Source organism: Cucumis melo, chromosome 12 (assembly GCF_025177605.1).
Source record: "Cucumis melo cultivar AY chromosome 12, USDA_Cmelo_AY_1.0, whole genome shotgun sequence".
In the NCBI taxonomy this organism is placed as follows: domain Eukaryota; kingdom Viridiplantae; phylum Streptophyta; class Magnoliopsida; order Cucurbitales; family Cucurbitaceae; genus Cucumis; species Cucumis melo.
The window spans coordinates 1,644,075-1,658,016 of NC_066868.1; the positions used below are offsets into that span (position 1 = coordinate 1,644,075).

The following is a 13,942-nucleotide window of genomic DNA, read 5'->3' on the forward strand; positions in this document are numbered from 1 at the left end:
TTGTTCAATACTGGTTAGGTAAATAATATTTATTGGAGTGATATAAATATATATATATATATATTGGATGAATAGCCCAATAGGATTGCTTCATGAATTATTTTTTCTTGAATAGAATAGCCCAATAGGATTTATTGAGGAGGTTTCTGTCCAAAAAGTATAAAGTCTTTTATTTTGGCGGTTTTTATTTTATTTTAAACGGTGCCTCCTATTTATTGCTTCATGCAATACCTTTTGAAGAATTTAAATGCGTTGTATTAAGTTTTATTTTAAATGTACTACCATTATATTTAAAATAATTAAATATATAGAATATTTTTAAAAAATTGTAAATATAGTTAAAATTTATAAAGAAAAAGAAAGATACTGATATGACTTTGTTAGAAACCGATAAAAATCTATCATTTGACATAATCTAAAAGTTTTACCATTCTTTCTAAATATTTGCGATAATTTTCTATTTTAATTATATTATATGTGTGTGGGGTAGAATAAAATTTGAAAGTATAAGTAGTATGTTAGTTATTTTGTTTTATAGTTTAAATTTATTTTACTAGAAAAGAATTTGACGAGACTCGAGTTTTGATGACTTGAATCTATCCAAAGAATTGTGGATTTTATTTATGTAAATGATTGTTTTTGGATAGTATGAACTATATGAAGAGGAACAGTATGAAAATTATTAATTTTAAATGATAAGGAACAACAAACTTTTTCTAACTTTGTTGGTTCATATTTTTATTACTTTTATTTTTTATACTCCAAAGTCAAAACAAATAAGGAAGAAGGGAACGATGGGTCACTTTCTTAATTTTTCCTAAATTTAAATCATCTCTGATTTGTATTCATTGTTTTAATAGAAAATTCCAGACGGGTCTTAACAAAATCCCCGCCTCAGCACTTTGTTATCGTAACTAGAAATGAGACAAAGAGGGAATCATTCTTAGTAAAATTGAAAGAGAGAAGTGGGAATTTGTTGAAGTTTTTCTTTTTTCTATTTTTAGTTATGGATTTTCCTTAAATCCCTCTCCAACTAACAGCTCAAGCCCAGTGCGATCATCATAATAATTCTTTATAGACCCCACTAACCGCCATCTTACTCATTCAGTGTGAATCCTTCGGTGGGTTCGTTTCTGATTCTTCTTCAATTTTTTTTTTCTTTTCATTATTGACTAATTTTTCACACCCACTACTGAATTGATCGCGGTAATGCCCGTTTACTTGCTTTTTGCTTCATCTTCCTTCATTCCCACTCCACTTATAAACGTAGCGTGAGCTCTATCCATCTTCATCATTGTGAAAGGAACAACCCCAGTTCCATCGATTTGATTTTTTCTTGGTGTTCAAGCACTTTCTTGTTCGTGCAACTGGCTAGAGGTACTGTAATTTCTGTTCTCATTCGATCTTAGTATCTGGGTTTGATTTGGAACTTCATTTCAATTTCTTGTTTCTCATTGAGTCTAAGTTTTGTGTGTCGATTCATTGCTGATTTGATTGAGAAGGGGTTGGTTCTTCTATGGTAAGCTCTGGAGTAATGGCGTTGAAGAGAGTTGTTGACGTTGGTCTGGTAGTTCGTTTCGGATTGTGGATTTATGGGTTAGTTGGAAATACTGTGATCATTTTAGATAACTTAAACAATACCCACTTCTTATTTTCGTGTTTCATTCTGAGATTTCTGTTATGTCTCTGTGGTATGGTCTGTGTTGTATACGTTTTCCATGACTGCTTGATGTGTCTTTAAGAGAGAATTTTAAGCGTCAAGGAAATGTGCACGGTATTTTTATGCATAAAGAAAGCTCAGAGCAAACAAACATTTCAACCAGTACATGCAATGTATATGTGTTTTATTTTGTTTGGCTGTCTCTTTCTCCCACTTTGTATTTCTCTCCAAGAGTCCATGGGTCTGTCTTGTTGTCATTTTTCTTTCCTCTTTTCATTTGTTGGAAGAGGCTTATTGTGGTTGAGATTTTGAGTTATGATTATGAAATGATATGTAATATAAATTCTATGAAGGGTGATTAGAAGAACAGACAGCGTAAATCTATTCGGTGGAGTGCGATGGAGCTATCTTCTCTATTTAATCTTACTGTTAGGAGATCATTGGGAACTATCTGGTTGTGTATTTATATGTTAGTGCTTTCACAAAGCACTAGAAGTGTACTCTCGGAATCTAAGTATCTAATTGGTCTCGGAAGCCATGACATCACTGGACCAGCAGCAGATGTCAATATGATGGGATATGCAAATGCAGAACAAATTGCATCTGGAGTCCACTTTAGATTACGAGCTCGTGCGTTCATTGTTGCAGAGCCTCAAGGAAAAAGGGTTGTTTTTGTAAATCTTGATGCTTGTATGGCCTCACAGATTGTGACAATTAAGGTGCTTGAGAGATTGAAGGCAAGGTACGTGCTATGTTTCTTCTTCTCCATCGATAATGATTTCTTATCTGCTGAAATACGTTTCTTTCTTGAGTTCTAGGTTCTAACGCAGTTTGTATGTTAATACTGAGCATCTTTTCTTATGATGCTCAAGTTTTCAACGTCAGCAAAAGGTTGACTAACCGGGAACCATATTATCTTAAAAATATAAACCTTGCAAGTATTGTTTTGACTAAAGCATTCATCCTAACACTTCTAGGTATGGGGATTTATACACTGAAAAGAATGTTGCTATTAGTGGAATCCATAGTCATGCTGGGCCAGGTGGTTATCTCCAGTATATTGTGTATATCGTGACATCCCTTGGATTTGTGCGCCAGTCATTTGATGTACTTGTGGATGGTATCGAGAAGAGCATCATACAAGCTCATGAAAATCTCTCGCCGGGATCAATTTTAATAAATAAGGGTAATAATGGATCAAAACACTCTCTCTTGGTGCATAAAATTTATCCCCCGTTTGTTGAGGTTAAATTTTCACTTCAGTTTGTCCATATCTCAACAATCATACAAATGAGCCTAAATCTGACATTCTTTTTTGTACAGTCAGTTGGCTGTTGTGAAGTGTGGCCTCCTAACGACTGCAATACAGTATTTGGGTGTTAGTTCAGTTCCCTACTATAGATAGATTCTTTATCTCTTTCTTGATCTTGCAAAAATTTGTATTTTCGATGTGTTTAGGTCACAATCATCACTTGTATGATCATCAGCATGTACTTGTCAACTAGTGAATCTGATTATTCCAAGTGAGAGTATAGATTCACGCTTATAATGATTAGTAAACAGCTTCAGCTTTTGGAATACTTAGAAACTTGTTGCTTAAACCTTTAACCTTTTGGAATATAATTAATACTCTTACAGGAGAACTCATCGATGCTGGTGTGAACCGCAGCCCGAGTGCTTACCTAAATAATCCTGCCTCTGAGCGTAGCAAATACAAATATGACGTTGACAAAGAAATGACACTTTTGAAGTTCATAGATGATGAATGGGGTCCTGTGGGTACCTTTAATTGGTTTGCAACTCATGGAACTTCTATGAGTCGTACAAACTCACTAATAAGTGGCGATAACAAGGGTGCTGCTGCAAGATTTATGGAAGATTGGTTTGAGCAAAAGGGTACTGGAACTTTGCACCCTGGTGAATCTGAAGCTGACAGTATTCCGCGCAGAGTCTCAAACATTATTCCTGAAGTATATAAAGACAGTAAGTTACTAAGTTCTTAATGTTAGAAAATCGATCTGTTTAGAGATGTTTAAATGCTCAGTTGCTCATCAAATTTCATATCTTAGGAAAGCATGACTTTCTTCAAGTGACTTGTCACTTAATATTCTTTATTAGTTCTATCTATCTTGAAATCAGGCACAGTGCAATCCAAATTTATCTGGTTTAATTGTTGGAATTATGTCTCTCACATACTTTAACTTTCAGGGCTATGTCTAGCAGATACTTATTAAACATATCCCTCAAAGTTTAGGGAACAAACTTGTAAATTTACTAGTGTCCATGAAAGTTACATTTTATTGAAAATACCATGTGCTATAAATTGTCTGTAGACAAGGTTTCTTATCCTGATAATATCACATTTCAGAGCAGGAGTTGTTGGAACGTGCAGCATCGTTTCAGTCACAACCAGGTAGACCAGCAACCAGGGCTCTAAGCGTTTCAAGCCGTGTTAGAAATGTTCTCAGGCAGGCTGATAGGCCGCAGTTTGTATCTGCTTTTTGTCAATCAAACTGTGGTGATGTTAGCCCAAATACTCTTGGGGCATTCTGCCTAGACACTGAACTGCCATGTGACTTTAACCACAGTACTTGCGGGGGAAAGAATGAGCTATGTTATGGACGTGGACCGGGGTACATTTCTCTCTGCATTGAAGATTCTTCTTTTCTTTTCTTCAAGAATTAATCATCATTTGCATACGATGTGAACCCAATTGTCATGTACTTAACTTACAGCTACCCTGATGAATTTGAAAGTACACGTATTATTGGTGAGAGGCAATTCAGAAAAGCCGTAGATTTATTCGGAAAAGCGTCGGAACATCTCACAGGGAAAGTGGACTTTCGTCACTCTTATGTAGACTTCTCCCACCTTGAAGTGTCTCTTACTAAACAGGGAGGAGCCGCTGAGGTGGTAAAAACATGTCCTGCTGCTATGGGATTTGCGTTTGCAGCTGGGACAACTGATGGACCTGGAGCATTTGATTTTAAGCAAGGAGATGACAAGGTTTCTCTTATTCATTTGCTTATTAACTTTTGTTAGAAAGCAGTTCTTCAGTTTCAGTAGAGTGCATGTTTTCATTTTTTTCACTGCCAATGGTTGGTCCCAATTTCCATGACATTTTCTTTTATTCTTTTCTAATTATTCAAGGGCAATCCTTTTTGGAAGTTGGTACGCAATTTACTCAAAGCACCAGGCAACGAACAAATTAGTTGTCAAAGCCCCAAGCCCATTCTGCTTGACACCGGCGAGATGAAGATACCATATGACTGGGCTGTAAGTGGTTGCACATAATCTATTGTATTGTTTTTATTTTTTCCCTTATTCTAAAGACTACATCTTTTGGGCAAATGGTAAAAACCACCCCTAAAATATGATGTAGTTGCAATTATACCCTCAAACTTTCAATTGTAAAAACTGAACCCTCAAACTTATACAAGCGTTAAAATTGAACCTTCAAACTTATATTGTTGTAGTTGTAGAAATTATAAGAATTGTATAGCCTAAGAGTTCAATTTTTATCATTTGGGGATCCAATTTCTACCGCTGTAAGTTTGATAGTTCAATTTAATTTACAATTGAAAGTTTTAGAGTGTAATTGTGACAGTGTTAGTTTTTGCAATTTGCCTCATTAATTCATCCGATAAAAGGTTATTTTGATAAATTTTATGTCAGTGTATTGATGGGAGAATATGTTGGAAATGTAGTCAGAATATGAAGTGTGACAAATTGGTAATTGCTTGGTAAAAGAGGAATTCAGGGAGATATGGATAGAAATCAGTCCGTAGTAGGTGGATTCTAGGGAGAGAATCCTCTTGAAAGATTTTTGATATTGTAATTTCTCTTTGACATTACAATTTAGGTACAGGGTTGTTTTCTTCTAATTGAGATCCTAACATTTTCCTGACAACTTGCTTTCTCAAATGAATTTTCAGCCCACGATACTTCCAATTCAAATTCTCCGCATTGGGCAGCTTGTCATTCTTAGTGTACCTGGAGGTAGTACCTTCCCTTGTTATTTATACATATCTATCTATATTTGTAGCTGGGTTAATCCTAATGTTATAACAACTAATTATCTTATAGTTTAGTTCCTTTTATAAATAATTTGTAAATTGGGTAAATGAGAGACTAAATCCACTTTGTGTAATTAATGGGCAGTGACTCTTAAGTCAGACTAAACTCCATTTAGTATAATTTAATAGGCATTGACTCTTAAAGTTGGAGTAAATCCACTTTGTGTAATATATTGGGCACTGGCTCTCATAGTATTAGAGGGGTGAGGTTGTTGACAAACTCATGATTACTAGTCCATTTAGACTTTTTGATGCAACCTCAGTTGGAGATAAAGTTAGGTGGGACTTCAATGTATGAAATTCAGTTGTAAATTATTGAAAAGAAGACAAAATATATGTACAAGGAGAAAAAAAACAGGTACAATAAATTACACAAACTCAAAAGCACTATCTCACAAAGCAATTTATTATAAATCAAATTAAAACATGAGTTTTGACTGTTCGAGGGAGCAGTTTTGGTCCTGGCAAAACCACTGCCGATCATAGATTTATTGGCTTCAAATAAACTAGAATAATGTTGCTTCCGTTTCCTATATGAGTTCGGAATGGAAAGGTCAAAGTGATCACTCTCTTATTTGAGTTACATTTCCACGAGCTATAAATATGTTCATTTTTTTTAATAGAAAATATAGATAGCTCATGTACCTCTCTTTCCCTCTGCAGATTCTCCTAGAAATTTCCCTTCATAATTTTAGTTTTAATATGGTTAATTTTGTTAAAAAATCCTTCAGAGTTCACAACAATGGCGGGGAGACGCCTTCGAGATGCTGTAAAAACAGTGTTAACTACTGGAGCCAATAAAGAATTCAATAGCAATGTTCATGTTGTCATAGCAGGCTTGACTAATACCTATTCTCAATATGTCACCACCTTTGAAGAATATAAGATGCAGAGATATGAGGTTAGCGAATTGGTCTTTCAGCCTTTTGTGTACCTGTCATCTATTTTTAATGTCTTATTTCTTACTTTTAGAACTTTCTATTTATTCCATTTTGGTCCATGAATTTTCAAAATGTCTATTTTAATATCTAAACTTAAAAATGAAAAAAAATTCATTTTCTTCCTTGCCGTTATCTTGCTGTCAATTCTTCTACCCCATGGCTCACAGGATATCATCTTCATCTTCAGCTACCGGTATGACTTCAATAGATTTCATGTCAGCATGCTAAGACACTGTTAGAGCAACATTGCTTAGATATAGTAGAAGAAATAAAAATATTACGAAAGCCACATGTGGGAGTATAGGGGGAAGTAAAGGAATTGGGGACCACTTCGGTGGGGTCCATTAGTTAGTTAGCAAAACAGAATAAGAAGAAGAAAAAGGAAAGAGAGGGGAGGAGGAGGGATCATTTTGGGAGAAGAAGAAGAAGGAAAGAGAGGGGAGGAGGAGGGAGCATTTTGGGAGAAGAAGATGAAGGGCTGCCTTCCTCCTTGGGAGAGAAGGAGAGAGGGTCCAGGTTCCTTGTATTGTTCTTGATTTCATAATTCCATCTTGAGAATAGTAGTTGAGTATTTCTGTTTGTTTGGCTGTTCTGTTATTAAGTGTTTGTAATTTCCTTTAGTTGTTGAATGTGATCAATCACCATTGATCACAGATAAGTTTTATATTGTAGTTGTTGATTGAATCAATATACAACGATCTTTCTGTAGTATCTTTACAAATTTGTCTCAGAGCACTGAAACCTGGGAAAACAGAGGAATATGGCCAAGAAGGTTGAAGAGAGGATGGAGGTCGTTGTGCAAGAACTTTTCAGAAATTGCCGATGATGGAAGAAAACTTATCTTTAATATCGAAGAGTATAAACGTATAAACTCGCAAATCGAAAAACGTCAACAACAACAAGTAATACTAAGGTATATTGAAGGTATAATATGAGAGAAATCATTGGAGATGAAGGATACAGAAGGCTCATCTTCACTCCTGGTTATTCAGAACCGATCGATTCTTCAAGATACATGACTTAACTGAAGCTCATGGGTGCCGTCATCAGCTTTGATGGTCCTGCACTTGATTGGTACCGGTCGCGCGATGAACGGGAAGCATTTAAAGATTGGGCTGATCTGGTGCAAAGGATGCTTATCCGATTCCGATCGATTAGAGATGGAACATCGGTGGGAAGATTCTTATCCATCAAGCAGGAGACCACGGTGGAGGAGTATAGAAATTGGTTTGATAAGCTACTTGCTTTGGTAGCATTTCTTCAGACAGTGGTATTGGAGGAAACCTTTATGAATGGGCTAAGCCCATGGTTGAAGACCAAGGTTGAATGTTTGGAGCCTGTTGGGTTGGCCTAGATGATGAAATTAGCTTTGAAGATTGAAAACAGAGAGATGGTGAGGAAGGAATGTGGGCTCAGTAGTGTTTATAGAGGGAAACTGTCATTCAAACCTAATGCAAAAAATACTACAACAGTGACTGCTAATGAAACACAAGCCGATGGAAATTTTCCAATGAGAACGACAACACTCAGAGGAGTGACAACAGGGGATAATCGTCGGGAAGGGCCAACAAAAAGATTATCCGATACCGAATTCCAATCACAAAGAGAAAAGAAGTATCTCGTAGGGCAACAATGGAAAGACAAAGAGAAAAAGGAACTCCGAATGTTGGTGGTCAAGGAGAATGGAGAAGAAATGGAGATCATTGAGGAGGAATACTATGATGCTGATGTTAAATCAATTGAAATCAATTGAAATAGAAAATGTGGAGAACTTAAATATTGAGTTATCCATAAATTCGGTGGTATGGTTAACTAACCCAGGGACCATGAAGGTGAAGGGGAAGATCCAAAACGGAGATGTGGTAGTATTCATTGATTGTGGAGCCACCCACAATTTTATTTCAGAAAAGTGGGTGAATGCACTAGGCTTACCTATAAAGGAGACATCAAATTACGGGGTAATTTTGGGATCGGGAATGACTATTAAAGGCACATGTGTGTGGAAAAGTTGAATTGATGGTGGGAGAATGGAAGATGACGGATAGATTTCTACCCTTGGAGTTGGGAGGGATAGATGTCATCCTTGAGATGGAATGGCTGGACTCGTTAGGAGTTACTAAAGTGGATTGGAGGAATTTGACATTTCAGCATGAAGGAAGGAAAGTTGTGATCAGAGGAGATCCTAGTTTAACCAAAACTAGAGTGAGGCTAAAAAACATGATAAAAACATGGGAGGCCAATGATCAAGGCTTTTTGGTTGAATGTCATGCAATGGAAGGAGGGTTGACTGGGGAGGAAATGTATGATGAGGAGGTAGTACCCCAACTGTTGAGATCTCAATTCCTTTGTTATTGAACAAATATGATGACGTGTTTGAATGGCCCAAAGAACTACCACCACAAAGAACCACCACCCTAAACCCTAAAACCTAAATCCACCTAAAGAAGGGGACTAATATGGTGAATGTGCATCCATACTGGTATGCTCACCAATAGAAGGAGGAGATGGAGAGATTAGTAGATGAGATATTATCATTAGGGATTATACATCCTAGTACAAGCCCTTGCTCTAGCCCGGTGTTGCAAGTAAAAAAGAAAGATGGTAGTTGGAGATTTTGCGTGGATTATAGGGCCTTGAACAATGTTACTATCCCTGATAAGTTTCTAATTATAGTAATAGAGGAACTTTTTGATGAATTAAATGGGGCCAACATGTTTTCGAAGATAGATCTAAAGGCTGGTGGTTACCATCAAATTAGAATGCACCCAGAAGATGTTGAAAAGATAGCCTTATGCGTGCATGAAGGTCATTATGAGCTTTTGGTTATGCCATTTGAGTTGACCAATGCTCCTTCCACATTCCAAGCCTTGATATATATATGAGGCTTTTTGTACTGGTCTTCTTTGATGACATACTCCAGGGGATTAGAGGAACATCTGCAGCAATTAGAAGTGGTGCTAGAAATTCTGAGGGAGAACCAATTATATGCAAATTTAGGCAAGTGCAGTTTTGCTAAGAGCTGTGTGGGGTATTTGGGGCCATATTATATCTGAGAAGGGAATAGAAGTTGATCCTGAAAAGAGCGATTAAGGAGTGGCCAATCCCAAATAATATCTGTGAGGTTCGAGGATTCTTGGGGCTAACCGGTTACTACAGAAGGTTTGTCCAAAATTATGGGAGTATTATTGGACTGTTGACTCAATTGTTGAAAGTAAGAGCTTACAAATGGAATGAAGAAGCAAATATGGTTTTTGAAAAACTGAAGATGGCCATGATGACATTACCGCTTTTGGCCATGCCAGACTTCAACCTATCCTAAATAGAGACAGATGCCTCGGGATATGGAGTAGAGCAGTGTTGACACAAGCCAAAGGCCTATAGCCTATTTCATTAGAACATTGTGTATGAGGGACAGGGCAAGATCAGTCTATGAGAGGGAATTGATTGCCGTGGTGTTTGCAGTCCAAAGGTGGCAGCCATAGTTATTGGGAAAGAATTCATAGTAAAAACAGTCTAGAGATCATTGAAATTTCCTACCGAAAAAAAGAGTAATTTAACCACAGTACCAAAAATGGATAGCCAAGTTATTGGGTTATTCATTTGAGGTGGTATATAAGCCGAGACTAGAGAATAAAGTAGCAGATGCCTTATCTAGGTCCCTCTTTTAGTGCATTTGAACCATCTTTCAGCACCAACATTATTAGACTTGGTAGTAATCCAAGATGAGGTGGAGAAAGATCCAAGTCTACAAGAGATTAAAAATAAAATAGAAGAACAAGGAGGGGAAATCTCAGACTTCACGGTGTAGCAGGGAGTCTTGAAGTTTAAATTAAGGTTAGTGATCTCAAAAACTTCTACCTTATTGCCCATCATTATGCATACTTATCATGACTCGGTGTTTAGAGGTCATTCGAGTTTTTTGAGAACTTACAAGAGGATAACAGAGGAATTAAACTAGGAGGGGATGAAGAAAGACATTAAAAAATATTGTGAGGAGTGCCTTTTTGTCAAAGAAATAAGACATTAGCACTTTCACCGGCCGGGTTATTGATGCCACTGGAAATACCTAACACAATATGGAGTGAAATTTCAATGGACTTCATAGAGAGGTTACCAAGATCGGCAGGATGGGAAGTGATACTGGTAGTGGTTGATTGAATGAGTAAATATGCTCATTCATAACCCTCAAACACCCTTATACAAGAAGCTAAGTCAGTGACATAAGTGTTTGTGAAGGAAGTAGTGAGACTACACGACTATCCAACATCAATTGTTTCAGATAGAGATAGAGTTTTTGTCAGGAATGTAATGTTCTTATTGGTAGGGACTAAGTTGTATAGAAGTTCAGCATACCATCCGCAATCTGATGCCAAGTAGTTAATAAGAGTGTGGAGGATTATTTGAGATGCTTTTGCAGGGAGAAGTCAAAGGAGTGGATCAACTGGTTACACTAGGCTGAATATTGGTACAATACTACGTACGATGGTTCCTATTGGGATTACTCCTTTCCAGATAGTTTACGGGAGGCAACCACCCCCTCATACAATATGGAAGCATGGAGACTCCTAATTCCACACTAGGTCAGCAGCTGAAAGAGAGAGATATTGCGTTGAGAGCCTTGAAGAGCATCTCTGAGCAGCACAAGAAAAGATGAAGAAATATGTTGATTTAAAAAGAAGGGAAGTGGAGTTTCAAGTAGGAGAAATGTTCCTAAAAATCAGGCCTTATAGACAGTCGTCACTAAGGAAGAAACGTAATGAGAAGTTATTACCCAAGTATTTTGGGCCTTATAAGGTGCTGGAAAGAATTAGAACAGTAGCATGCAAACTGGAACTTCCAAGTTCAGCTGCCATACATCCTGTTTTTCATGTATCACAGTTGAAAAAGGTGCTCGGAGATCATACTCAAGTGCATCAGCTGGTTTCTTACTTAAATGAAAACTATGAATGGCTAACTCAACGAGAGGAAGTGTTTGGATATCGAAAGAACCCTGCCACGAATGAATGGGAGGTACTAATTAGCTGGAAAGGGTTACTTCCACATGAAGCTGCTTGGGAAGTGTGATGATTTCAAGCAGCAATTTCGAGACTTCCCCCTCGAGGACAAGGTGGATTTGGAGGAGAGTATTGTTAGAGCCCCATTACTTAAATATAGTAGAAGAAATAAAATATATTATGAATGCCACACGTGAGAGTATGGGGGGAAGTAAAGGAATTGGGGACCACTCTGGCGGGGCCCATTAATTAGTTAGCAAAATAGGATATAAAGAAGGAAAGAGAGGGGAGGAGGAGGGAGCATTTTGGGAGAAGAAGAAGGGTTGCATTCCTCTTCAGGAGAGAAGGAGAAGCAGAAGGTCCACGTTCCTTGTATTGTTCTTGATTTCGTAATTCCATCTTGAGAATAGTAGTTGAGTATTTCTGTTCGTTTGGGTGTTCTGTTATTAAGTGTTTGTAATTTTCTTTTGTTGTTGAATGTGATCAATCACCATTGAATCACGGAGAAGTTTTATATTGTAATTGTTGATTGAATATCAGTATCCACAGACACGTATTCTAAGCTATATTATGTATATATTGGTTATTATGATGAAAATGCTTTTAATCATTCGAAGTTTGTAGTGATTCACTCCAAAAATGCTTTTAATCATTCAAAATCAATTTTAATAGTATGAAAAATGGGTTTGAAAGAGTAAAATTAAACATTGAATTGACCTTGAGTGGTTAGAAGTCTAATTTAGAATGACTTTAAACACAATTTTAACCATTTCAAAATCATTCCTAATCTGCTAAGTAAACTGTTTGAATGTTTAAGGCTTAAATTCGAATAAGCTTAGAAGTTAATGGAAATAAAATAAAATTTATATCCTTACTTTCATTTGGCATTGTTCTTTGATCTCAGGGTGCCTCCACATTGTATGGTCCACACACATTGGAGGCCTACATACAAGAGTTCAAGAAGCTTGCTCAATCTCTCATTGATGGTAGACCTATTGTGCCAGGGCCACAGCCCCCTGATCTCCTTGATAGGCAAATAAGCTTGCTTCCACCAGTTATCCTGGATATGACTCCACCTGGAGTGAGCTTTGGGGACGTAAAATCCGATGTACCCCGTAACTCTTCCTTCAAGAGAGGTAACTTGGTGAAAGTAACGTTTTGGACTGGATGCCCTCGAAATGATCTCATGACTGAAGGAACATTTGCTCTCGTTGAAATCCTCCAGAAGAATACTTGGGTCCCAGCTTACGACGATGATGACTTTTGCTTGCGCTTTAAGTGGTCAAGACCTGCTCCACTTAGTGCTCAAAGTTATGCAACCATCGAGTGGAGAATACCACAGACCGTAGTGTCAGGTGTCTACAGAATCAGACATTTTGGAGCAGCAAAAAGTTTCTTTGGGTCGATTCGACATTTTACGGGTTCGTCTAGTGCATTTGTTGTAACTTGAGAACATATCAAAATTATTTATGGTGGTAGGGAGGGATGTTGATTGTTCGTTGATTGTCCGTTGCTTTATTTATTTCACCGATTTCTAAGGCTAATTTTCTTTTGGTATTTGCTTGAATTTTGACTATTCTAGAACTTCGTAGTTCGTAGATTGTAGTATAATTCATGTTGTCGAATCAAGCATAATTCAACAAGTAGATGGTCTGAAATTTCCAAACCTCTATTGTAAGTTAAATCGGTGTGGTTAAAGTCTCCACCTTACACAAGGGGTTGGTTGGAAGTTGATTTTAAAAATTGTTAATTTAGACTAGGTAATAAATATATGATTGGTCATTCATTTTTCTAACCAATGGTGTTGAGAATTTGAAATCATTGAAAACATATTTTACCGATGGTTCGATCTTCTACTAGTTTCATAATCGTTGGAACTAATATTTGTTGAATATTAAAAAAAAAATCATATCAACCAAATTTAAAAATTAACTCAAACCATGAGAATAGAATGATGTTATAATTAGTCATTAAATATAATATAAAAAAGCTAATAAAAGTTTTTTCTTAAAAATAGAAAAAGAGCATTTTCAAATAAAGCACACAAAAATTCATACTATTTACCAGCACCTTTAAATTCTCTTGAGCTCAAAATAATTGCAAATATAGTGCAATATTAAAAAATTTACAAATTGATTAAATCCAACCCGCAACGAATTGTCGATCTAATTTTAGATGTCAGGAATATTAATATAGAAATTTAGACCAATTTAATAAATAAACATTTCACCATGACTTATTTACAAATATAGAAAATTTTTATTTGGCATC

The 13,942-nt window shown here is 36.6% G+C and overlaps 1 protein-coding gene across 3 annotated transcripts; it reads left to right on the forward strand.

Moving 5' to 3' along the window:
• The first annotated feature begins 826 nt into the window (after positions 1 to 826).
• LOC103497106 (neutral ceramidase 2-like) lies at positions 827 to 13,238 on the forward strand. Of its 3 annotated transcripts, none has more exons than XM_008459190.3 (10): positions 827 to 1,377; positions 2,014 to 2,402; positions 2,638 to 2,846; positions 3,299 to 3,643; positions 4,029 to 4,293; positions 4,396 to 4,666; positions 4,811 to 4,936; positions 5,596 to 5,659; positions 6,468 to 6,637; positions 12,576 to 13,238. In XM_008459190.3, exons 2-10 carry the CDS (start codon positions 2,059 to 2,061, stop codon positions 13,119 to 13,121), a joined length of 2,340 nt encoding a protein of 779 aa, XP_008457412.2. In that variant the 5' UTR covers positions 827 to 1,377; positions 2,014 to 2,058; the 3' UTR covers positions 13,122 to 13,238. The 3 variants fall into 3 exon arrangements, with proteins under 3 accessions (XP_008457412.2, XP_050936353.1, XP_008457413.2); XM_051080396.1 differs by lacking the exon at positions 12,576 to 13,238 and adding an exon at positions 7,409 to 12,237 and having other exon boundaries at positions 878 to 1,377; XM_008459191.3 differs by lacking the exons at positions 827 to 1,377; positions 2,014 to 2,402 and adding an exon at positions 2,439 to 2,551.
• Positions 13,239 to 13,942: the final 704 nt, after the last annotated feature.

What these genes read in the sequence shown, in the direction of transcription:
- LOC103497106 (XM_008459190.3), top strand. Translation starts at nt 2,059, where the DNA reads ATGGAGCTATCTTCTCTATTTAATCTTACTGTTAGGAGATCATTGGGA. An exon ending in TGTTATGGACGTGGACCGGG is followed by an intron (nt 4,294 to 4,395) that starts GTACATTTCTCT and finishes CTTAACTTACAG; the next exon opens with CTACCCTGATGAATTTGAAA. An exon ending in CATTCTTAGTGTACCTGGAG is followed by an intron (nt 5,660 to 6,467) that starts GTAGTACCTTCC and finishes AAAATCCTTCAG; the next exon opens with AGTTCACAACAATGGCGGGG.